Raw genomic sequence first — 25,219 nt, 5'->3', positions numbered from 1 at the left:
CTATGTCTGTTCCTTTCCTTTTTCTGCAGAGTCTGAACTCGTACCTAACTCCTGCCTGTTGTCTCTGTACTCCCGTTTGTGAGTTTGTGGTCCACTCGCTACTTCACTGCAAGTACCCTGTGGGTGTCTGGCTCTGCCTTTCCCTTCCGGTCTGTTCCGTGGGAACAGAGCCCTGTCCCCCCTACTCAGCCTTGCCTGCTCTGACTCCTTTGCTCACCGCTCCGGCGGTTCTAGCCTGCTCTGACTCCTTTGCTCACCACTCCGGCGGTTCTAGCCTGCTCTGACTCCTTTGCTCACCGCTCCGGCGGTTCTAGTCTGTTCTGACTCCTTTGCTTACCGCTCCGGCGGTTCTAGCCTGCTCTGACTCCTTTGCTCGCTGCTCCGGCAGCCTTGCTCCGCTCTGACCCTTTTGCTCGCGGCTCCGGCAGTCTCGCTCCACTCTTGCTCACCACTCCAGGCGGCCTCGTCCTGCTTTACTCTTGCTCACTGCTCCAGCAGTCTCGCTCAGCTCTGATCCTTTGTTCACCGCTCCTGGTGGCCTTGTCCTGCTCTACTCTTGCTCACCGCTCCAGGCGGCCTTGTCCTGCCGTGTTCTCGCTCACCTCTCTGGGCGGCCTCACTCTGCTGTGTTTGTCCGCCACATCTGTGGTTCTGTTCCTGAGTCCCAGTGTGTACTGGGTCCTATCCCGCCAGTGTCCCTACCTGCTAGTGCCTCCCTGTCTGCACTCTAGCTGTGCTTGCCAGTACCCCTCTGCCTGTATTGTTCCTGAGTCCCAGTGTGTACTGGGTCCTATCCCGCCTGTGTTCCTACCTGCTAGTGCCTCCCTGTCTGCACTCTAGCTGTGCTTGCCTGTACCCCCCTGCCTGCATACCCGCCTGCCTGCATACCAGTCGTGCCTGCCTATACCCACCAGTCTGTGTGCCAGCCTACCAGTCTGTTCCTGTATTCCCCTGTGTGGGTCAACAGCCGTGTCCGGGGTCTGTCCTGGAGTAGCACCTGGTCCCTCTGCTCGGTTCCTCCTTGGTGCACTGGCGTCGTATGCCGTCGTGCGACCCTGGTCGGATCGGGTGAATACCTAGTTAAGCCCCTCCAGGCATTCACTCTCCGGCACGGTCCAGTGGAATCACTACAATCACACGCACACGCCGCTCAGCCCGGGCGTGTGCATAACACACGCCATATATGATTCTCTTAAAAAGCTTGGGGTAGGGGTCTAGGGGACCCTTTTATAGCCAAAATCACGGCCCTGTATCACAATACGTCACCTAGGCTGAAGATAAATGGAACTGTAGCACCCTGAGGGCTCGGTTGCTACAGAGGTATTGCACCTCACCCAGAGGTGTGATATCTCACTCTCAGGTAAGGATGGAGTGTGGATCAGGACCCGACACCTGCATGCATTACACCACATTGCCGTGGGGCAGGGCGACCAATATGCCTCTGAGATGGGCACGACAGTCCCTGTCCCTGGCTGGAGTGGGGGGAGGGAACACTGAGGAAGGGGAACCCTGTAGTGCAGGAGCAGGGAGGAAGCAGTTCCTGGGTGCATTGAGAAGGGAGTATAAAAGGTGGGCACCATCTTAGTTCAGTGCAGAGAAGTCTGAGCAGAAGTGGCAGGGAGCAGGGGCTCTGCATGAGCTCTGCTCCGGAGGCGGGCCTAGTAACAGAGGCCCAGGCCTGGAAGAGGGAATAGGAAGGAAGAGGAGCGGAGAAGGCTCCAGGAACGAGGAATGAAGGGATCCCAGGGGTGCGGACGGGCAAGTCGCCACCGCACGCCCGAATCCACCTACGTGGAGGGGTCAGGCCAAAGGGGGAGACCGGTCCCCGAAACTAGTGGAGGCAGGAAACGACCCTCAGCTAGAAACCGGAGGCTGTGACATTTTATGTGGCGCAGCCCCTCGCTACACCCGCTAGGAAGGCACTACATAGGGTCAGGGAAACTGGCGCCAAGTTTACCAAGAGGAGGCCCGAGGCAGCCGGACAGAAGGGTTGGTAAGAAAGGCCAGACAAAGGACACACAAAGGGGGTCCTGTGAAGCGCTCCAAAGTTATCTGGGAGTTGTCTGAGCCCCTCACCTGGTGAGCACAGTACGACGTGGGCAGCCGTTACCTGCAGACGTGGTCTGGATAATAAGAACTGTGAGAAAAGGCCCTGGACTGCATCACTGACTCCGTGTCGTTACTGCTGCTGCCCTGCACCATCACCCCCATCCTCCGCATACACTGCCCTGAGGCTATACTCCTCCCGTGGGGAGTTATGCTACGCTCTGCTGCACCCACAACACCAGCCTCAGCGGTCTGCCCTGCAGCGGCGGTTCACTCTGACCGCAATCCACGGGTGGCGTAGTCGGACATTTAAACATCAAAACCACATAAATAGTTCCGCCACTGGTTTGACCACCCTGAGCCACGGAACCGGGCCGCCGCCACGAAGACTACAACCACCAGCATCCACCAAAAAGGGTCCGGCTCCGGGTGTCCCAAGGCCCAGGGGGTGCATCAGAACATTTTCATCACCTTTCACAATCACCAATGGGACAAGGCAGGGATGTCCTCTGTCCCCTCTCTTATACATCCTAGTGACGGAGCACCTGCTCTCATCAATTCGCCATAACCCCAATATTAGGTGGATTGAGGTGGGAGGCACCGAGTACAAGTGCTCTCTATTTGCTGATGATGTCCTAGTATATATCACTCAATCACATATATCCATCCATGCTGTTATGGCTGAAATAGATCACTTTGTTACATGGTCAAATTTTAAAATCAATGCAGCGAAGTCTGAGGCCCTCGATGTCTCCCTCCCCAAATCCATATAGGATTCCATCCAGTCCAACTTTCCCTTTGCCTGGCCCTCACAGGGTATCAAATACTTAGGAATTCCTATTCATAGAGACCTGTCCCATCTATGTTATCTTAATTTTGGGCCCTTTATTGAACAACTCCATACAGACCACGGTTGGAAAGTTAGAACTGTAAGATTCACTACGTGAACCACTGGTGTTTTGTGGAAAACCACATGTACACTGTGTTCCAAATTATTATGCAAAAAGTGTTTAGGAGTGATAAGGGAAGAATTTGTTTGTCAGTTAAACTCATTGATGGTGATGTGTGTCAGGGCTCTTTATATCACTGTAAGCAATTGCAGACACCTGTGCTAATTAGTTTGGCAGGTGTGTCCAATGAAAGGCAAGACTACTTAAGAAGGCTGTCTCACATTATTAAGCAGCCTACATTTTCTGCCAAAATGGGAAAGAAAAAGGATGTGTCGGCTGCTGAGAAGCAACAAATTGTGGAGTGTTTAGGTCAAGGCATGACTACAATCAACATTGTGCGATGATCAGGATGAAGTGTCTTGGCAATCAAGAAGTATGTAGCTGATTCACAGTACACACGTGTGCGTGCTGATAAGGGCAAATTGAGGACTCTTTCCTACAGGCAATTACGTCAGGTTAAAAGAGCAGCGGCAAAAAAGACTTGTCATAGCAGCAGACAAGTTTTTGAAGCTGCTGGTGCCTCCAACGTCCCCCGAACAACAAGATGCAGGGTCCTTCAGAGGTTTGCAGCTGTGCATACGCCATCCTGTCGACCTCCTCTATCCACTTCACACAAGCAGAAACGGCTCCAGTGAGCCAAACATTACATGAAGACTGATTTCAAAACTGTTTTGTTCACGGATGAGTGCCGTGCAGCGCTCGATGGTCCAGATGGATGGAGTGGAGGATGGCTGGTTGATGGACACCCCACGCAAACACGGCTACAGCGCCAACAAGGAGGAGGTGGAGTAATGTTTTGGGCTGGAATCATGGGGAGAGAGATTGTCGGCCCCTTTAGGATCCCTGAAGGCGCTAAAGATGAACTCCATAATGTATGTGGATTTTCTCAAACAGCACTTCCTGCCATGGTTCAAGAAGAAGAACCGTGTATTTCACAGCAAGATCATTTTTTTTGCATGATAATGCAACATCTCATGCTGCACATAAAACATCTGCATCTCTGGCTGATATGGGCATAAAAGGGGACAAACTTATAGTGTGACCCCCATGCTCCCCTGACCTCTACCCCATTCAGAACCTCTGGAGCATCATCAAAAGGAGTGTCTATGATGGCGGGAGGCAGTTCACATCTAAGCAACAGCTCTGGGAGGGTATTCTGTCCTCATGCAAAACAATTGAAGCAGAAACCATCCAAAACCTGACAAATTCAATGGACGAGAGAGTTCAGAAGCTCCTTTCAAACAAGGGGTCCTATGTGAAAATGTAACATCACCTAGAATAAAGTTTTGAGTTGAAAACTGTTTGATTTCAGTTTCTAATAACCTGCTAATGCTTATAATTTCAAAAATGACCATTTTTTTGGTCTTTATTAAAATGAAAAGGTTGATCGTAAAGTTTGGGGGATCTAAGAGTGTGGCAACCCAGTAGTCATGATTACTTCGAATTCTGACAATATGAGGGTCATGTTGCAGGTAGTGCAGCAAGAAGGCACTTATGTGTCTTGCGCATCTCGGAGCCCCAAAATTATTTTCCGGGCTAGATGCAGCTAAAAATTATTATTAATTTTAAATCTGGTGGAGCTTAGTATAGATGGCCTAATAGGATCAGTGCTGCACACTGCTACAAAGCCCAAATTATTTTCCAGTCAAGATACAGATAAACATGATTAGTAATTTTAAATCTGGTGGAGCTTATTATAGATGGCCTAATAGAATCAGTGCTGCACACTGCTACAAAGCCCAAATTATTTTCCAGCCAAGATACAGATAAACATGATTAGTAATTTGAAAGCTTAAAACGGTTGGTAGGGTGATTTTAACCAATCATCAAGCTTTTACTCTCCCCAGGATGACACGGGGTAGAAAAGTCGTTTCGGATCCATGATTTGTTCATCTTTATGAACGTGAGTCTGTCTACATTATCAGTGGAGAGCCGCGTGCGCTTATCTGTCAGCACACCACCAGCAGCGCTGAACACACGTTCAGACAGAACGCTGGCTGCGGGGCATGACAAGATCTCCAAGGCGTAAGTGGCTAGCTCCGGCCATTTATCCAGATTGGAAGCCCAAAAAGAGAAAGGGTCCAGTGACACAGTCATGGCTTCAATGTTTACTTGGAGATACTCCTGTACCATCGTCTCTAGGCGTTGACTATGTGTCAGACTTCTTGTCTCCTGTGGCCTTGCAAAGGATGGGCTAAAAAAGTGGTGAAATGATTCCGCAAAATTGATGTTACCAGCAGATACTGTGGTTCTGTTACGGTTTGAGTGCTGAACACTTGACGGTCCCACGGTTGGCAAGTTGGAACTGTGAGATTCACTACGTGCACCACTGGTGTTTTGTGGAAAAGCACATGTAAGATTCTGCAACAGTCTCTGCTGATACTCCTGCATGCGTGCATCCCTTTCTATGGCAGGAATAATTTCTGCAAATTTACTTTTGTACCGGGGATCTAACAGTGTGGCAACCCAGTAGTCAGGATTATTTCTAATTCTCACAATTCGAGGGTCATGTTGCAGGTAGTGCAGCAAGAAGGCACTCATGTGTGTTGCGCATCCAGGAGCACCAAGTCCCTGTTGTGTTGGTGGCGAGGTAACAATCATGCTTCCTTCCTCTGTCCTCTCCCCCCAACCTCGCACAACAGAAATGTGATCAAGGTCTCCCTCATCTGATGAGTCTTCCATCAGTTCGTCCTCCACTTCTTCCTGGGCTCCTGCACCTTCCTCACTAGTTTGGCTGCTACCATGCGCCCTGGTAAAACCATCTCCCCCACCCTCACATGCCTGCCGCCTTGGTGCTGCCGACCGTCTGGACCTTGCAGATGTTAGCCCTTCCGCATACAACTCCTCCTCCTCTACTTCCTCCACCTCCTCTTGTGCCACCACCTGACTCCGAATTCTGTTTAACATGTGCTCCAGCATGTAAATCACCGGAATAGTCATGCTGATAATGGCATCGTCAGCACTAAACATCTTCGTCGCCATTTCAAAACTGTGCAGAAGGGTGCATAGGTCCCTGATCTGAGACCACTCCTCCAGCGTGATTTGCCCCACCTCTGGATCTCGTTGGCCCAGGCTATACGTCAGAACGTATTGCACCAGGGCTTGTCGGTGTTGCCACAGTCGCTGCAACATGTGCAGAGTTGAATTCCACCGGGTAGGCACATCGCATTTTAGCCGGTGAAGTGGCAGGCCCAACGACTTCTGTAGAGATGTAAGTCGCTGAGCTGCGGGATGCGAACGGCGGAAGTGAGCACACAGCGACCGTGCCCTCTGCAGAAGGCCATCTAGTCTGGGATAGTGGGCTAAAAATTGCTGGACAAGCAGGTTCAACACGTGAGCCATACAAGGCACGTGTGTGACATTGCCCCGGCAAAGGGCCGCACCCAGGTTTGCAGCATTGTCGCACACGGCCTTCCCTGGTTTCAGGTCCAGTGGAGACAACCATTCATGAAATTGGTTCTCCAGAGCTGACCACAACTCCTCAGCTGTGTGACTCACATTTCCCAGACATTTCAAAGTAAAAACCGCCTGATGACGTTGAGCCCTACTGCCAGCATAGTAAGGAAGTGTGCAGGATCCCTTCTGCGCAGTTAGAAAGCTTGTGGCATGACCAGACAGGCTTTGGGTGCAGGTGGAAGACCGAGAGGAGGTTGAGGAGGCAGAAGCAGTGGAGGAACTTTGACATAAAGAGGATTGACGCACAACTCGTGGGGACGGCAAGACTTGGACAGCAGCCCCTTGTCCTGCTGTCACCATAGTTACCCAGTGCCCAGTCAGCGACATGTAACGCCCCTGTCCATGCCTACTCGTCCAAGTGTCTGTGGTGAAATGCACCCTGTCACACACAGAGTTTCTCAAAGAAGCGGTGATGTTGTGTGCGACATGCTGGTGGAGCGCAGGCACACCTTTCTTTGAGAAGTAGTGCCGACTGGGCATCTGGTACTGGGGCACTGCGACGGACATAAGGTCTCGAAAATCCTCTGTGTCCACCAGGCGGAAAGGCAGCATTTCTGTAGCCAAGAGCTTGCAGATGGTGAAATTCAACCTCTTAGCTTTCTCATGGCTAGGAGGAAATGGTCTTTTACTTGTCCACATCTGAGGGACCGAGGGCTGGCTATTGTGCTTAGACCGGGTTGATAAGGGTGTCCCCGGCAAACTGCCGGTCTGTGAGGAAGATGCAGGCGGACATGTTAGGTTGCCTTGATCCAAAGGTGGTGCTATCGATGTCGGACAGCGCTCAACACCAGCTGGTGTTACCACCTCCAAAGAAAATGATGACCTGCCAATCACGCTGGCTGTTGCGGGTAAAGAGGTGGCAGGTCTGCGCCCCAAAACAGGTGTGACTGCTGTCCCCCCAGTCACAGAGGATGAAGAGGCCGCGGATGCACAAGATATGGCAGACGGTGGTTGGCCCGGCCGGCTAGGCCGCATTGTAGCACACTGAGCTTCCCACTGCAACTTATGCTTCATGTCCATGTGCCGGTTCATGCATGAAGTACTCAAACTATGTATTTTTTGGCCTCTACTTAGCTTTTGCTGACAAATGTTACAGATAACACGAGTTGGGTCATCTTTATCGATCTGAAAAAATGCCCAGGCTATGCAAGGCTTAGCACCCATGCGACCTGAAGAGCCACCACGACTTGTGGTGAGAGGCAGAGTTGTGTTTGAGGATGCAGTTGTTGACGTGCTTCCAGTACTACGTCTCTGTCCAGGAAGGCGCAACCTGACCTCGTCGTCACTAGCATCTTCCTCCACCTCCTCTGCTGACCTCATCTCTTGGCTGACTGTGGGTTGACAGTAAGTGGGATCTCCAACCTCATCATCATCACCCTGTGCGTTATCACACCCGTCGTCCTCAGAGCCAACCTGTTCCTGCCCTGACAAAAAACTAAAGTTGTCGCTCCAATCAGGTATTTGAGTCTCATCATCGTCTTCCTCATTGTCTCCACCAACAGGAGTTACAGTTTGGGAATGAGGGTCTACATTATGGTCAGAACCTTCTGCGTCTGGTCCTGGATCCGACTCATAAAGATTCTGGGCATCAGTGCAGATCATTTCCTCGTCTGGATTCACAGAAGCGCTGGAGCCGACCTCTGATTCCCAGGCTATAGTATGAGTAAACAGCTCTGCAGACTCAACCATCTGTTCTACCTCATACTCAGACGGGCAGCTGGAGATTTGGGAGCTGTGAGGAAGCAAGTGCGATTGGGGTGACACCTTTGAGGACTGGAGTATTTGTGATGTTGAAGTTGATGTGGAGGAGAGCCCACTTAAAGGAGCACTTGATATCCGTTGAAGCACCTGCTGTTTTTGTGCCTCATCTGGAATTTGTAGCGATTGGCGTGGCCGTAAGAAAGGGATCTTATCACATTGTCCGCTAAAAGAAGTAGACATTTTAGTTTGGCTGGAAGATGGTCTTTCTTCTGCAGATGTTACTGTTGCTTTAACACCTACCCCACGGACACAACCTTTTTTCCCCTTCCCAACACGCCTATTCCCCTTTCCACCAGCAGCAGGCCTTTTTCCACTCATTTTGGTGGTTAACTAATTCACAACTCTGGAGTTGTTTGCACAAAAAAACAATGGATGGGAACCGAGCACAGCTGAGTGGCCAAACTGTGGTATTAGGCCAAAACTATTGGCTGGGTTAGATGCAGAAAAAATTATATTCAATTTGCAACCTGATGGAGGTCAGTATAGGTGGACTAATAGAACAAGTCCCACACACAGCTAGAAGCCCAAATATTTTTTCAGAGGTAGATGCAGAAAAAAAATGTATTCAGTTTGCAACCTGATGGAGGTCAGTATAGATGGACTAATAGAACAAGTCCTACACACAGCTAGAAGCCCAAATATTTTTTCAGAGGTAGATGCAGAAAAAAAATATATTCAGTTTGCAACCTGATGGAGGTCAGTATAGATGGACTAATGGAGAAAGTCCCACACACTGCTAGAAGGCCAAATATTTTTTCAGAGCTAGATGCAGAAAAAAATTATATTCAGTTTGCAACCTGATGGAGGTCAGTATAGATGGACTAATAGAACAAGTCCCACACACAGCTAGAAGGCCAAATATTTTTTCAGAGGTAGATGCAGATAAAAATTATTTTTAATTTGCAACCTGATGGAGGTCAGTATAGATGGACTAATAGAGAAAGTCCCACACACTGCTAGAAGGCCAAATATTTTTTCAGAGGTAGATGCAGATAAAAATTATTTTTAATTTGCAACCTGATGGAGGTCAGTATAGATGGACTAATAGAGAAAGTCCCACACACTGCTAGAAGGCCAAATATTTTTTCAGAGCTAGATGCAGAAAAAAATTATATTCAGTTTGCAACCTGATGGAGGTCAGTATAGATGGACTAATAGAACAAGTCCCACACACAGCTAGAAGGCCAAATATTTTTTTCAGAGCTAGATGCAGACAAAAAATTATTTTGAATTTGCAACCTGATGGAGGTCAGTATAGATGGACTAATAGAGAAAGTCCCACACACTGCTAGAAGGCCAAATATTTTTTCAGAGCTAGATGCAGAAAAAAATTATATTCAGTTTGCAACCTGATGGAGGTCAGTATAGATGGACTAATAGAACAAGTCCCACACACAGCTAGAAGGCCAAATATTTTTTCAGAGGTAGATGCAGATAAAAATTATTTTTAATTTGCAACCTGATGGAGGTCAGTATAGATGGACTAATAGAGAAAGTCCCACACACTGCTAGAAGGCCAAATATTTTTTCAGAGGTAGATGCAGATAAAAATTATTTTTAATTTGCAACCTGATGGAGGTCAGTATAGATGGACTAATAGAGAAAGTCCCACACACTGCTAGAAGGCCAAATATTTTTTCAGAGCTAGATGCAGAAAAAAATTATATTCAGTTTGCAACCTGATGGAGGTCAGTATAGATGGACTAATAGAACAAGTCCCACACACAGCTAGAAGGCCAAATATTTTTTTCAGAGCTAGATGCAGACAAAAAATTATTTTGAATTTGCAACCTGATGGAGGTCAGTATAGATGGACTAATAGAGAAAGTCCCACACACTGCTAGAAGGCCAAATATTTTTTCAGAGCTAGATGCAGACAAAAAATTATTTTGAATTTGCAACCTGATGGAGGTCAGTATAGATGGACTAATAGAGAAAGTCCCACACACTGCTAGAAGGCCAAATATTTTTTCAGAGCTAGATGCAGAAAAAAATTATATTCAGTTTGCAACCTGATGGAGGTCAGTATAGATAGACTAATAGAACAAGTCCCACACACTGCTAGAAGCCCAAATATTTTTTCAGAGGTAGATGCAGATAAAAATTATTTTTAATTTGCAACCTGATGGAGGTCAGTATAGATGGACTAATAGAGAAAGTCCCACACACTGCTAGAAGGCCAAATATTTTTTCAGAGCTAGATGCAGACAAAAAATTATTTTGAATTTGCAGCGTGATGGAGGTCAGTATAGATGGACTAATAGAGAAAGTCCCACACACAGCTAGGAGCCCAAATATTTTTTCAGAGGTAGATGCAGATAAAAATTATTTTTAATTTGCAACCTGATGGAGGTCAGTATAGATGGACTAATAGAGAAAGTCCCACACACTGCTAGAAGGCCAAATATTTTTTCAGAGCTAGATGCAGAAAAAAATTATATTCAATTTGCAACCTGCTGGAGGTCAGTATAGATGGACTAATAGAATGATGCTATGCCCAAAAGATTTTACTTCACTAGGTGCAGTAAAAAAATTGGTATTCTATACACAGGTGGTATATCTTGCAACACAGATAGGCTACTCCACTGATTAACACACTCTGCAATAGGCCAAAAAGGATTAGCTTTGCTAGATTCAGCCAAATGCTGTGAAAAAAACTTGCACAGCACTGGCACAGACCTGCCTGGAAAAAACTGATAGGAACTGATGTAACCTAGTCCTGAAAAGGACTGCAATTACAATTAGTCTTTACTCCCACAATCTATTTAAGAGCACAGACCTGCCTGATAAAAGTCGTAGGAAATGCTGTAACCTAGTCCTTAAAAGGACTGCAATCACAACTATTCCCTACTCCCAAGCTATCTGTAGATTTGTGCGAAAATTGGCTTGAAATTAACAAGGTATATCGCACACAGCAACAGCGGTGCCGTCTAACACGCAGCTGCAGCAGTGAGAAAATGGTGGCACGGGGAAAATGGCTTGGTCTTATAGGGCAAGGACATGTGACATACACTGCCAATGACACATGCCCTTGCTTGTGTGAAAAAAAGCACTTCGCTCCGTGTGTGCGCTGCTGATAGGCTGACAGATTGCCCATTGTGTTGGATTGTCAATGCAACCCTCTTCTCCCACTCATGACACACTGATAGCAACACCGCAGAAGAAATGCTAGCACAGGCTTCCAGTATCCGTTGTTTCAGATGCTGCACATCTCGTATCTTGATGGTATGGTGTGGTATATGGGGTACAAAGATAGTGGGGCCATTCTTCATCAATGGAAACCTCAATGCCACTGGATATCTGAAATTGCTTCATGATCACATATTGCCCTCTTTATGCACTGAAGATGGCACGTTCCCTGAGTTTTTCCAACAAGATGGTGCACCCCCACATTATGGGTGTTGGGTCCAAGCATTCCTACATGAACAGTTTCCTGGAAAGTGGATTGGTCGTCGTGGGCCAGTTGAATGGCCACCAAGGTCTCCCGATCTGACCCCCTTAGACTTTTATCTTTGGGGTCATCTGAATGCAATTGTATATGCTGTGAAGATACGAGATGTGCAGCATCTGAAAGAACGGATACTGGAAGACTGAGCTAGCATTTCTTCTGCGGTGTTGCTATCAGTGTGTCAAGAGTGGGAGAAGAGGGTTGCATTGACAATCCAACACAATGGGCAGCACTTTGAAAACATTTTATAAGTGGTCATAAACTTGTAAATAACTCATGAAAGAATAAAGCTACATTAAAACCAAGCACACCATTGTTTTTCTTATGAAATTCTCAATAAGTTTGATGTGTCACATGACCCTCTTCTCATTGAAAAAAATAAAGTTGGATCCAAAATGGCCGACTTCAAAATGGCCACCATTGTCACCACCCATCTGGAAAAGTTTTCCCCCTCCCATATACTAATGTGCCACAAACAGGAAGTTGATATCACCAACCATTCCCATTTTATTTAGGTGTATCCAGATAAATGGCCCACCCTATATATATATATATATACACAGTGCCTACAAGTAGTATTCAACCCCCTGCAGATTTAGCTGGTTTGATAAGATGCAAATAAGTTAGAGCCTTCAAACTGCAAACGAGAGTAGGTTTTATGAACAGAAGCATAAATCTTACAAACCAAAAAGTTATGTTGCTCAGTTGAATTTTATTAAATTTTAAACATAGAAGTGTGGGTCAATTATTATACAACCCCTATGTTTAATATTTTGTGGAATAACCCTTGTTTGCAATTACAGCTAATAATCGTCTTTTATAAGACCTGATCAGGCCGGCACAGGTCTGTGGAGTTATCTTGGCCCACTCCTCCATGCAGATCTTCTCCAAGTTATCTAGGTTCTTTGGGTGTCTCATGTGGACTTTATTCTTGAGCTCCTTCCACAAGTTTTCAATTGGGTTAAGGTCAGGAGACTGACTAGGCCACTCCAACACCTTGACTTTTTCCCTTTTGAACCAGGCCTTGGTTTTCTTGGCTGTGTGCTTTGGGTCGTTGTCTTGTTGGAAGATGAAATTACGACCCATCTTAAGATCCTTGATGGAGGAGCGGAGGTTCTTGGCCAAAATCTCCAGGTAGGCCGTGCTATCCATCTTCCCATGGATGCGGACCAGATGGCCAGGCCCCTTGGCTGAGAAACAGCCCCACAGCATGATGCTGCCACCACCATGCTTGACTGTAGGGATAGTATTCTTGGGGTCGTATGCAGTGCCATCCAGTCTCCAAACGTCACGTGTGTGGTTGGCACCAAAGATCTCGATCTTGGTCTCATCAGACCATAGAACCTTGAACCAGTCTGTCTCAGAGTCCTCCAAGTGATCATGAGCAAACTGTAGACGAGCCTTGACATGACGCTTTGAAAGTAAAGGTACCTTACGGGCTCGTCTGGAACGGAGACCATTGCGGTGGAGTACGTTACTTATGGTATTGACTAAAACCAATGTCCCCACTGCCATGATATCTTCCCGGAGCTCCTTCCTTGTTGTCCTTGGGTTAGCCTTGACTCTTCGGACAAGCCTGGCCTCGGCACGGGAGGACACTTTCAAAGGCTGTCCAGGCCGTGGAAGGCTAACAGTAGTTCCATAAGCCTTCCACTTACGGATGATGCTCCCAACAGTGGAGACAGGTAGGCCCAACTCCTTGGAAAGGGTTTTGTACCCCTTGCCAGCCTTGTGACCCTCCACGATCTTGTCTCTGATGGCCTTGGAATGCTCCTTTGTCTTTCCCATGTTGACCATGTCTGAGTGCTGTTCACAAGTTTGGGGAGGGTCTTAAATAGTCAGAAAAGGCTGGCAAAAGAGATCTTTAATCCACACATGTGAAGCTCATTATTCTTGGTGCCTGAACTACTTCTTAATACTTTAGGGGGACCAAACAGAATTCTTGTGGTTTGAGGGGTTGAATAATAAATGACACTCTGAAATAACTTTAAACGTTTTTAAAAAAAAAAAAAAAAAAAAAAATTTGCTGCAGTGCATTTCCCACTTCCAGGCTGATCTACAGTACAAATGTCACAATGCCAAGTTAATTCCGCATGTGTCAACCAGATAAATCTGCAGGGGGTTGAATACTACTTGTAGGCACTGTATATATATATATATATATATATATATATATATATATATATATATATATATATATATATATATATATAGTACAGACCAAAGGTTTGGACACACCTTCTAATTTAAAGATTTTTCTGTATTTTCATGACTATGAAAATTGTACATTCACACTGAAGGCATCAAAACTATGAATTAACACATGTGGAATTATATACTTAACAAAAAAGTGTGAAACAAATGAAAATATGTCTAATATTCTAGGTTCTTCAAAGTAGCCATGCTTTGCTTTGATGACTGCTTTGCACACTCTTGGCATTCTCTTGATGAGCTTCAAGAGGTAGTCACCGGAAATGGTCTTCCAACAATCTTGAAAGAGTTCCCAGAGATGCTTAGCACTTGTTGGCCATTTTGCCTTCACTCTGCGGTCCAGCTCACCCCAAACCATCTCGATTGGGTTCAGGTCTGGTGACTGTGGAGGCCAGGTCATCTGGCGTAGCACCCCATCACTCTTCCTCTTGGTCAAATAGCCCTTACACAGCCTGGGGGTGTGTTTGGGGTCATTGTCCTGTTGAAAAATAAATGATGGTCCAACTAAACGCAAACCGGATGGAATAGCATGCCGCTGCAAGATGCTGTGGTAGCCATGCTGGTTCAGTATGCCTTCAATTTTGAACAAATCCCCAAAAGTGTCACCAGTCCAGTCCAGTCCGTTCACCTTTTCTGCGTCGCACAAAGACACGGTGGTTGCAACCAAAGATCTCAAATTTGGATTCATCAGACCAAAGCACAGATTTCCACTGGTCTAATGTCCATTCCTTGTGTTCTTTAGCCCAAACAAGTCTCTTCTGCTGGTTGCCTGTCCTTAGCAGTGGTTTCCTAGCAGCTATTTTACCATGAAGGCCTGCTGCACAAAGTCTCCTCTTAACAGTTGTTGTAGAGATGTGTCTGCTGCTAGAACTCTGTGTGGCATTGACCTGGTCTCTAATCTGAGCTGCTGTTAACCTGCGATTTCTGAGGCTGGTGACTCGGATAAACTTATCCTCAGAAGCAGAGGTGACTCTTGGTCTTCCTTTCCTGGGGCGGTCCTCATGTGAACCAGTTTCTTTGTAGCGCTTGATGGTTTTTGCAACTGCACTTGGGGACACTTTCAAAGTTTTCCCAATTTTTCGGACTAACTGACCTTCATTTCTTAAAGTAATGATGGCCACTCATTTTTCTTTACTTAGCTGCTTTTTTCTTGCCATAATACAAATTCTAACAGTCTATTCAGTAGGACTATCAGCTGTGTATCCACCTAACTTCTGCACAACACAACTGATGGTCCCAACCCCATTTATAAGGCAAGAAGTCCCACTTATTAAACCTGACAGGGCACACCTGTGAAGTGAAAACCATTTCCGGTGACTACCTCTTGAAGCTCAACAAGAGAATGCCAGGAGTGTGCAAAGCAGTCATCAAAGCAAAAGGTGGCTACTTTGAAGAACCAAGAATATAAGAGATATTTTCAGTTGTTTCACACTTTTTTGTTAAGTATATAATTCCACATGTGTTAATTTATAGTTTGATGCCTTCAGTGTTTTATGTACAATTTTCATAGTCATGAAAATACAGAAAAATCTTTAAATGAGAAGGTGTGTCCAAACTTTTGGTCTGTACTGTATATATATATATATATTACAGTACAGACCAAAAGTTTGGACACACCTCATTTAAAGATTTTTCTGTATTTTCTTGAATATGAAAATTGTACGTTCACATTGAAGGCATCAAAACTATGAATTAACACATGTGGAATTATATACTTAACAAAAAAGTGTGAAACAACTGAAAATATGTTTTATATTCTAGGTTCTTCAAAGTAGCCACCTTTTGCTTTGATGACTGCTTTCTGCGGTCCAGCTCACCCCAAACCATCTCGATTGGGTTCAGGTCTGGTGACTGTGGAGGCCCAGTCATCTGGCGTAGCACCCAATCACTCTCCTCCTTGGTCAAATCGCCCTTACACAGCCTGGAGGTGTGTTTGGGGTCATTGTCCTGTTGAAAAAGAAATGATGGTCGAACTAAACGCAAACCGGATGGAATTGCATGCCGCTGCAAGATGCTGTGGTAGCCATTCTGGTTCAGTATGCTTTCAATTTTGAATAAATCCCCAACAGTGTCACCAGCAAAGCACCCCCACACCATCACACCTCCTCCTCCATGCTTCATGGTGGGCACCAGGCATGTAGAGTCCATCCGATCACCTTTTCTGCGTTGCACAAAGACACGGTGGGTGGAACCAAAGATCTCAAATTTGGACTCATCAGACCAAAGCACAGATTTCCACTGGTCTAATGTCCATTCCTTGTGTTCTTTAGCCCAAACAAGTCTCTTCTGCTTGTTGCCTGTCCTTAGCAGTGGTTTCCTAGCAGCTATTTTACCATGAAGGCCTGCTGCACAAAGTCTCCTCTTAAAAGTTGTTGAAGAGATGTGTCTGTTGCTAGAACTCTGTGTGGCATTGACTAGGTCTCTAATCTGAGCTGCTGTTAACCTGCGATTTCTGAGGCTGGTGACTCGGATAAACTTATCCTCAGAAGCAGAGGTGACTCTTGGTCTTCCTTTCCTGGGGCGGTCCTCATGTGAGCCAGTTTCTTTATAGCGCTTGATGGTTTTTGCAACTGCACTTGGGGACACTTTCAAAGTTTTCCCAATTTTTCGGACTGACTGACCTTCATTTCTTAAAGCAATGATTTGCCACTCGTTTTTCTTTACTTAGCTGTTTTTTTCTTGCCATAATACAAATTCTAACAGTCTATTCAGTAGGACTATCAGCTGTGTATCTGACACACCCCCTGGGCCGTGGGGTACTCGGTACCGGACCGGTTGTCGTTTAGGAAGATGTCACAGTGGCGGTGACCTGGTCCGTGACCCAGGGCGGTCATTCAACAGGGGAATATTTACAGGGGATTTATGTACAAAGTTCGTGACGCCACCTGTGGTATGCGGCTATGTGGAGCCGCCACTGCGGAGCAGGTCCTCTGGAGCTGATGTCAGTGCAGCAAAGCTGGTGTGGCTCTCCACAGGTAGAGCTTAGCTCCAGGGCAGTGTAGATGGGATAGGTTGTGCTGGGCGTTGTAGTGCAGGGTTTGATGGCGCAGCAATAATCACAGAGACAATGGGGTGCAGTCCTCAGGGTCTTTACTCACGGTTGTTGCAGTCCAAGTTACAGGTACCAGCGTAACTTCCCTCATCGTGCTGCGCTTACTCAGGGAGGGGTTCAGTCCACCCTCAGATATCTCTGGAGTACTTAACGGGACCCCCTTCTGTGTCATCTCTCTGGCCGTCTCCCAGCACCTCATACCAAGTGTCCCAATCCGGTACCTGCGGGCCTTGTCGGGCGACGTCTGTTCCATCCCCTGGGTCCTCTATAGCTACCTTCTTGGTGAGACTGATATGGACTGTTGGCTGCAGGACTTGAAATACTGCAGCCTCCGGTTTCTAGTTGAGACATAGAGTGCTCTGCTAGTTGAGGGACCGGTCCCCTTTGTGTGGCCTGACCCCTCCACCTCCTGGTAGATTCGGGCGTACGGGTGGCCTCCAGCACTGCCCGTACCCCTGGGGTTCCTTCTTCATTCCTGGAGCCCTTCCTGCTCCTCTCTCTTCAGTCCTGGGCCTCTCCTCAGACCCTCTGCCTGAGCAGAGCCCCTGCAGAGCCCTGCTCCATTCCTCTCACTGTAGACTGTTCTCTCTCACTGCTCTGACTGGACTGAACTCTCAAGATGGTTCCCTCTTTTATATCACTCCCTGACAAGTGCTCCCCTGATCTACGTCCTCCACCCACACCCACTACATGGTTACCCCTCACTAGGTTCCCCTCCACTCCAGCCAGGGACCAGGGACTGTGCTCTCCCTTAGGAGCAATCTCGCCCTGCCCTACTGAAGTGGATGTGTTGGATGCAGGTGTTAGAGTTCTGGGCAGCACTCTATCCTTACCTGAGAGTGGGATACCACATCTCTGGGTGAGATGCAGTACCTCTGTGGCGACTGAACCCGCAGGGGCGCCACATACCCCCTTGGTAAAACACAGCACGTCCACGGGCTGTAACAGACTAAAAACAGGGTATATTACAGACATGCAAATTTTTAGAATGCATTCACATATAAGTTTAATCAGCAAAACTTTTTCTTCCCTTTATGGGAGGCACATTACTTGAAAGTTACTGGTTACGCTTTTATCAAAACATTGTAAGAATTTTTTTTAAATAACATTTTTCTTCACATATAAAACATTTTCCAACAGGTTACAGTACGCTCTGCAACCGGGTGTCCATTCTCTTTATCAAGGTGCTAACTAGCAAACATGAGCATGAGGGACCCGTCCCAAAACCCTCAACGTAGGCCCTGGGCGTCGCTGCAGGGCATAGATGAACCAGGTGTTGGACCACATCTTCGGCCATGCCAAACGGGTTTTTGTTCTGAGGTAATTCGTTGTTACATAAAACCAATAAGGGGCACTTTAAGAAGTGCAATTATTTACAATGGAGAGTTTTGGGCTGCTCACAGTCCTCAGCCTACAAGTTCTGGTACCCTTACCGGGTAACTAAATTAACAAAACTTTCTGTACCTTTCCAGGTAACTATGTACAGTTCTGTAAAACAAACAGTTTAAAAGTGAGGCTTCCTCCGGGGAGGAAACTCCTGATTTTTACAGGCTGACCCAGCCGGGTCTTCAGCATGGGGCTGCAGGGACATGTCTCTTCTTCTTGCCACCTGGTATACCTGGAAGGCATACCACCCGCGCTCGCCCTTGTGGCGGGTAAATGTGACATGGTCGCCGGAGTATAGGTCCCGGCCAGGATGCCCCTGTTGGAGGTGGGGTTCTACATCCCGCCGGTTGACAAACACGTCCCTATCAGTTTGGGGCTCCCTTACAAAGCCCCACCCAGCGTCCAAGTCAAACTTAACCACTATCCCCTCCAGACAGGGACTGGGTGTGGTGGACTTTACCTGGCGGGCCCGGGCCTTGGCTGCCATGTTTCGGGCCTCCATATGCTCCCACTGCACCTGCCGGTCATAACGCTCCTTTTCCAACTGCAGGAGCTCCCTCCTGCAGTGCTTTTCCCTCTGGAGGGCCTGCGTCTCCCTCGGGAACCCCATGAGGTCCCCTTCCCGGTCGTCCCACCGGAACTCCTCTCCTCCTGGGCAGGCGACCGGGGGTGCAGGGGTGGGCGTCAAGCCGCACCCAGTGTCCAAGTCAAACTTAACCACTATCCCCTCCAGACGGGGACTGGGTGTGGTGGACTTTACCTGGCGGGCCCGGGCCTTGGCTGCCATGTTTCGGGCCTCCATATGCTCCCACTGCACCTGCCGGTTATAACGCTCCTTTTCCAACTGCAGGAGCTCCCTCCTGCAGTGCTTTTCCCTCCGGAGGGCCTGGGCCTGCGTCTCCCTCGGGAACCCCATGAGGTCCCCTTCCCGGTCGTCCCACCGGAATTCCTCTCCTCCTGGGCAGGCGACCGGGGGTGCAGGCGTGGGCGTCAGATGGAGTCCCCCCTGGACGGCATTCCTGGCGGACCAGTCATAGGTGGGGCCTCCGTATGCCCACTCAGGTGCGAGGGCTGGTGGCTCCGGTAGGGGGCCCAGGAGCAGGTCAGCTGAGCAGGCGCCCGGGTATGGGGATTCCGCCAGGGGGTTGAGGAGTGGATCGGCGGAGCAGGCCAGGTGGTATGGGGATTCCGCCAGGGGATCGCGGAGCTGGTCGGCGGAGCAAGCGCCCAGGTACAGAGATTCCTCCAGGGGCTCCAGGAACTGGTCGGCGGAGCAGGCACCCGATGTAGTAGACTCTGGGCTTAGGAGCAAGTCGGGAGCGTGCGCGCCCGGGTATGGAGGCGCCGCCAGGGGGCCCAGGAGCAAGTCAGCGCGGTCTGCGCCCGGGACAGGGAAACTCTTCCTACCTGCTCCTGCGGCCGCTCCTGGACTGCTCTCCTCCTCCTGGTCCTGGTTAGGCTCCGCCGGGGCTGAGGCGCTGCCGGTGGACTATATGTGGTTGCTGTCGTCTCGCTTTCATCTTTTCCAGCACCTCTCTCTTCCAGCTGGCGATGGCTGCTTGCTGGGCCTCTCCCACCCGCCGACTTAGCTCACACATTTCGGCGTGGAGGAACTCTGCGTCCTCCAGGGACAGTTTACTGATCACCTCTCCCAAGGTAAGAGGTGTCTCGTCTTGCTGCAGGCCGCAGGCTGGAGTTCCAGGCTCACCTCTTTCCATCTTGCCTGCCAGGTGTGGTCTGTCTGGTCTACTTAAGACCACACCCTGTCTCCCAGTCTTCTTCTTTTTTCCTCTCCCCTTTCGGGGGCGGTCCCATGGCTGCTTGCTGTCGGCCACACCTGGGGGCAGCTCCCCCACCTTGATGGACACATCCACGTTCATGCTCACTGCTGCTTGGGGCGTGCTCCATTTTTGGCGCCATTCTGGGACACGGCCCACGATGGGAGGCAGTCTCTTGTTGTCTTTTGGTTCGCACATAATGGCTCCCGTTCTTCTGGGGCGGGCGCCACATTCAGTATGAAAAACACAGTCTCTAGGCGCACAATACCCAGTGATAATGAGTGGGTTCATATCCTGTTCATGACGCCAAGTATGACGCGCCCCCTGGGCCGTGGGGTACTCGGTGCCGGGCCGGTGGTGCTAGGGGAGATGTCACAGTGGCGGTGACCCGGTCCGTTACCCAGGGCAGTCAGTAAAAAGGGGATTTTATAGTTTTTATGTACAAAGTTCATGACGTCACCTGTGGTATGCGGCTATGTGGAGCCGCCGCTGCGGAGCAGGTCCTCTGGAGCTGATGTCAATGCAGCAAAGCTGGTGTGGCTTTCCACAGGTAGAGCTTAGCTCCAGGGCAGTGTAGATGGGATAGGTTGTGCTGGGTGTTGTAGTGCAGGGTTTGATGGCGCAGCAATAATCACAGAGACAATGGGGTGCAGTCCTCAGGGTCTTTACTCACGGTTGTTGCAGTCCAAGTTACAGGTACCAGCGTAACTTCCCTCATCGTGCTGCGCTTACTCAGGGAGGGGTTCAGTCCACCCTCAGATATCTCCGGAGTACTTAACGGGACCCCCTTCTGTGTCCTCTCTCTGGCCGTCTCCCTGCACCTCATACCTAGTGTCCCAATCCGGTACCTGCGGGCCTTGGCGGGTGACGTCTGTTCCATCCCCTGGGTCCTCTATAGCTACCTTCTTGGTGAGACTGATATGGACTGTTGGCTGCAGGACTTGAAATACTGCAGCCTCCGGTTTCTAGTTGAGACATAGAGTGCTCTGCTAGTTGAGGGACCGGTCCCCTTTGTGTGGCCTGACCCCTCCACCTCCTGGTAGATTCGGGCGTACGGTGGCCTTCAGCACTGCCCGTACCCCTGGGGTCCCTTCTTCATTCCTGGAGCCCTTCCTGCTCCTCTCTCTTCAGTCCTGGGCCTCTCCTCAGGCCCTCTGCCTGAGCAGAGCCCCTGCAGAGCCCTGCTCCATTCCTCTCACTGTAGACTGTTCTCTCTCACTGCTCTGACTGGACTGAACTCTCAAGATGGTTTCCTCTTTTATATCACTCCCTGACAAGTGCTCACCCTGATCTACGTCCTCCACCCACACCCACTACATGGTTCCCCCTCACTAGGTTCCCCTCCACTCCAGCCAGGGACCAGGGACTGTGCTCTCCCTTAGGAGCAATCTCGCCCTGCCCTACTGAAGTGGATGTGTTGGATGCAGGTGTTAGAGTTCTGGGCAGCACTCTATCCTTACCTGAGAGTGGGATACCACATCTCTGGGTGAGATGCAGTACCTCTGTGGCGACTGAACCCGCAGGGGCGCCACATATCCACCAGACTTCTGCACAACACAACTGATGGTCCCAACCCCATTTATAAGGCAAGAAATCCCACTTATTAAACCTGACAGGGCACACCTGTGAAGTGAAAACCATTTCCAGTGACTACCTCTTGAAGCTCATCAAGAGAATGCCAAGAGTGTGCAAAGCAGTCATCAAAGCAAAAGGTGGCTACTTTGAAGAACCTAGAATATAAGACATATTTTCAGTTGTTTCACACTTTTTTGTTAAGTATATAATTCCACATGTGTTAATTCATAGTTTTGATGCCTTCAGTGCGAATGTACAATTTTCAAAGTCATGAAAATACAGAAAAATCTTTAAATGAGAAGGTGTGTCCAAACTTTTGGTCTGTACTGTATATATATATATATATATATATATATATATATATAGTAGGGATTCACACTCTCAGGTAAGCATTAGGCATCGTTCACACAGGCAGTGCAGTTTGGTCTAAACAGGTGCAGTTTTTTTGCTTTCATAAAACTCCAAGGGATCCAAAACCAGCCTCTTCTGGGCACAAAGGTATCACAGCTAATAAACAGTTCATTCAGCATAAACATATATGTCAGTGCGGGCTGGAGAAGTACAGTCCTACCAGTCTCAGTATCACCTTCAGCCTGAGCTCCAGCAACTTCCAGCGCCAAACAGAAGTGTTCAACTCCATGCACAGTTGACACTGAACAGGCTGCAGCTTCCTCACATTACTCTACAGTTCCAACACACAGACTGCTCAGTTTTTTTAGCTGACCCGTTCAGTCTCCAATTGGAGAGAGATACCTTGGCTTGTCTCTCTCCATCTACAGCTCACATTTTGGCTGGTCACTCACCAGCTCCAACACACTAGACTCTGCTCAACATCCAGCAGACTGACACAAGATGAACCCATTTCCTGGTTCTTAGGCAAAGCTAGCCAGGTGCTTCTAATCAAGACATCAAGACCTGCAGTGCTAGGATTTAATCCAGTCTTACCTTGCTCTGCTACAGTATATACACACCCCTGATAATCACCTGACTTCCGGCAGTCTCTAGTTCCAGCTGCAGTCCTTGTAACACAGTTCTCTTCTCTCGTACTTCATCTTGTGCTCTCCTAATGTCTTCATCGTCTTTTGCGATTTGTATGTTTACCGCTTCATACTGCAAAATAAATGACAGACTTACATTCCACAGGAGCCGCACGATGACGTGTTGTATTAGGCACATGGCCATTCACATGCTGCACTGGTGGGCTGCCGTCCATTCTGACCCCATATGTGTATAAATCCTACCTGGGTCTGGAACAGGGCATCTGATTCCTCCTTATTTTTCTTTATTATAGCCTCATACTGTGCACGGACTTCAGACAAGACGGACGTGAGATCAGGTCCCTGAACCGCATCAACAGCAACTTCAACTTTTCCTCTTTCGAGTTTCTCTCTGAGAGCAGCAAGATCCTGCGTGGCACAATGTATGTCAGGTCATATGCAACATAAGTCAATTCAAGCCTTTCATTCTAGAAATCTTACCCAATGCAAATGCATCAAAAGCCCGTGTCTTTTATACATCCAGTGCATTATGCTAAATTATAATTACTGTCTCATAAATCATTTCTAACCATTTTTCTGATACAGAGGTCCAAGTCCCCTGCATGGCTATAGAGATAAAGGGAACTTGTCTGCCATTTCAGGCTGGCAAAACCACTGGCAGCATGAAATCTAGACAGGTTGTATTATTACAGAAAGAGGTTGTTTTTTTCTTAAACACAAACACAGATGAAACACAAGCCAGCCGGCAAGCGGGAGAAAAGTCTGCTTCTCCACTTTTGGCTCAACTTGATTGACAGGTCTCTTCTAGTGTTGAGCGAGTATGTCTCATTAACCCTTTCGGCGAGCATGCTCGGGTACTCGCCGAGTATTTTGGCGTGCTCGGCATTTCTTTTACTGTCTCCGCGGCTCAAAGTGTCACGGCTGTTAGACAGCTGTGACACATGCAGGGATTGCCTGTTTGACAGGCAATCCCTGCATGTGTCACAGCTGTCAAACAGGCAATCCCTGCATGTGTCACAGCTGTCTAACAGCCATGACACTTTGAGCCGCGGCGACAGTAAAAGAAATGCCGAGCATGCCAAAATACTCGGTGAGCACCCGAGCATGCTCGCTGAAAGGGTTAATGAGACATACTCGCTCAACACTAGTCTCTTCCCATTTACTGCCTCTTTTGTAATGACAGAGCCTTCTTAGTTTTTTATTATGAGTGGTGTTCAAAAAGTATAAAATGTCAGTCGGGTACCCATTAACTGCTAAAACTGGAGATGTCTGACCTGCCATTAGGGAGATTTAGAAGCTTATTGCAAACCAGACAACTCAGTCTCATTCCATAGATAATGTGATAAGTATCTGATCAGCAAATAATTTTATTTAAAATTATGTTTTACCCCTCAAAAAACACTCCAAAGTGTTGTCCAGTAGGCATCTCACTTTTATCTAACTTGCTGCACACTGCCTGTCAAGTGTGATCCGTCTGAAGGAAATGAGGGTGGGTCTTTATCTCTCTGCTCTTGCTCTCCTATCTGTAAAACTACATATAGCCAAAACAGAGAGATGGGCTTTCAGTTCAGATCAGGCAGAACATTGAACAACGGAAGGAATAATGCATGCTGGGATGTGAGGGAAGGGATGTTCCTGCAACTATAGTGCTGGTAGAATACTAATGAAGTAGAATGGCCCACTCAAAAAGAGGGGATGGCAAGTCGGAAAGCATAAAGAACAGGACAGTTGCCGGACATGTTAAACAAAGCTCCATTGTAGTCCACCTTACCCTATTCTGTCTCTGGTATCTGTGAATAGCAGTAAAGTGACCGCTATTCACAGGCGCCGGGTACTCACGACAATGCTCATCATCGTCGCTGGCTCCCACTGCTCTCAGTGAGACCCGGCCACTCTGATGAGCGTCAGTCGCTACTTGCTGCCTGTGAATAGCGGTCACTTCACTGCTATTCACAGACGTCTGAGACAGAATCAGGGAACGTGGTCTACGGTGAAGCTCCTTGGGAACATTTTGGGTAATAAATTGGTGTTTTTTTTCTGTGTGTGTGTTTTAATTTTTGATTACCAGGTTAGTAATAGGGGTGTCTGATAGACACCTCTCCATTACTAACCCCAGGGCTTGATGCCAGATGTGATTTTTGACAAAGCACAGCTGTCATCAACTCCAACTACCATTACCACGATTGCCGCCGCACCAGGGCAATTGGGAAGAGATGGGCAAAGTGCCACAATTGGCGCATCTCATGTGATTCTGAGATGACTGCGGGCTGGCATTTTTAGGCTGGGAAGGGCCCAGATCACCAGGGACCTTCCCAGCCTGATAATATCAGCTCGCAGCTGTCTGCTTTACCTTGGCTGGTTATAAAAAATAGGAAGGAGATATGTCACACAAAATAGTTAATAAATAACATTTCCCACATGTCTACTTTACATTAGCACAATTTTAGAACCAAATTTTTTTTTGTTACGAAGTTATAATGGTTAAAAGTTGACCAGCGATTTCTCATTCTTCCAACAAAATTTACAAAACCATTTTTTTAGGGACCACATCACATTTG

General features: G+C 47.9%; 1 protein-coding gene across 1 annotated transcript in view; it reads right to left on the bottom strand.

Annotated features, from left to right (window-relative positions):
* LOC141154193 (keratin, type I cytoskeletal 18-like) overlaps positions 1-25,219 on the bottom strand; it is an 86,153-nt gene that overhangs the window by 26,360 nt on the left and 34,574 nt on the right. Inside the window, exons 5-6 of the mRNA XM_073639741.1 lie at positions 22,905-23,069; positions 22,648-22,773 (exon numbers count right to left, since the gene is read on the bottom strand). Coding sequence (XP_073495842.1) covers positions 22,648-22,773; positions 22,905-23,069 — 291 coding nt within the window. The remainder of the gene's footprint in view (positions 1-22,647; positions 22,774-22,904; positions 23,070-25,219) is intronic.

Source organism: Phyllobates terribilis, unplaced genomic scaffold (genome assembly GCF_046119375.1).
Source record: "Phyllobates terribilis strain yellow unplaced genomic scaffold, ASM4611937v1 Scaffold_7__3_contigs__length_470593459, whole genome shotgun sequence".
NCBI lineage: Eukaryota > Metazoa > Chordata > Amphibia > Anura > Dendrobatidae > Phyllobates > Phyllobates terribilis.
The sequence above is the reverse complement of the archived record's forward strand: the minus strand, read 5'-3'. Positions and strand labels throughout refer to the sequence as shown.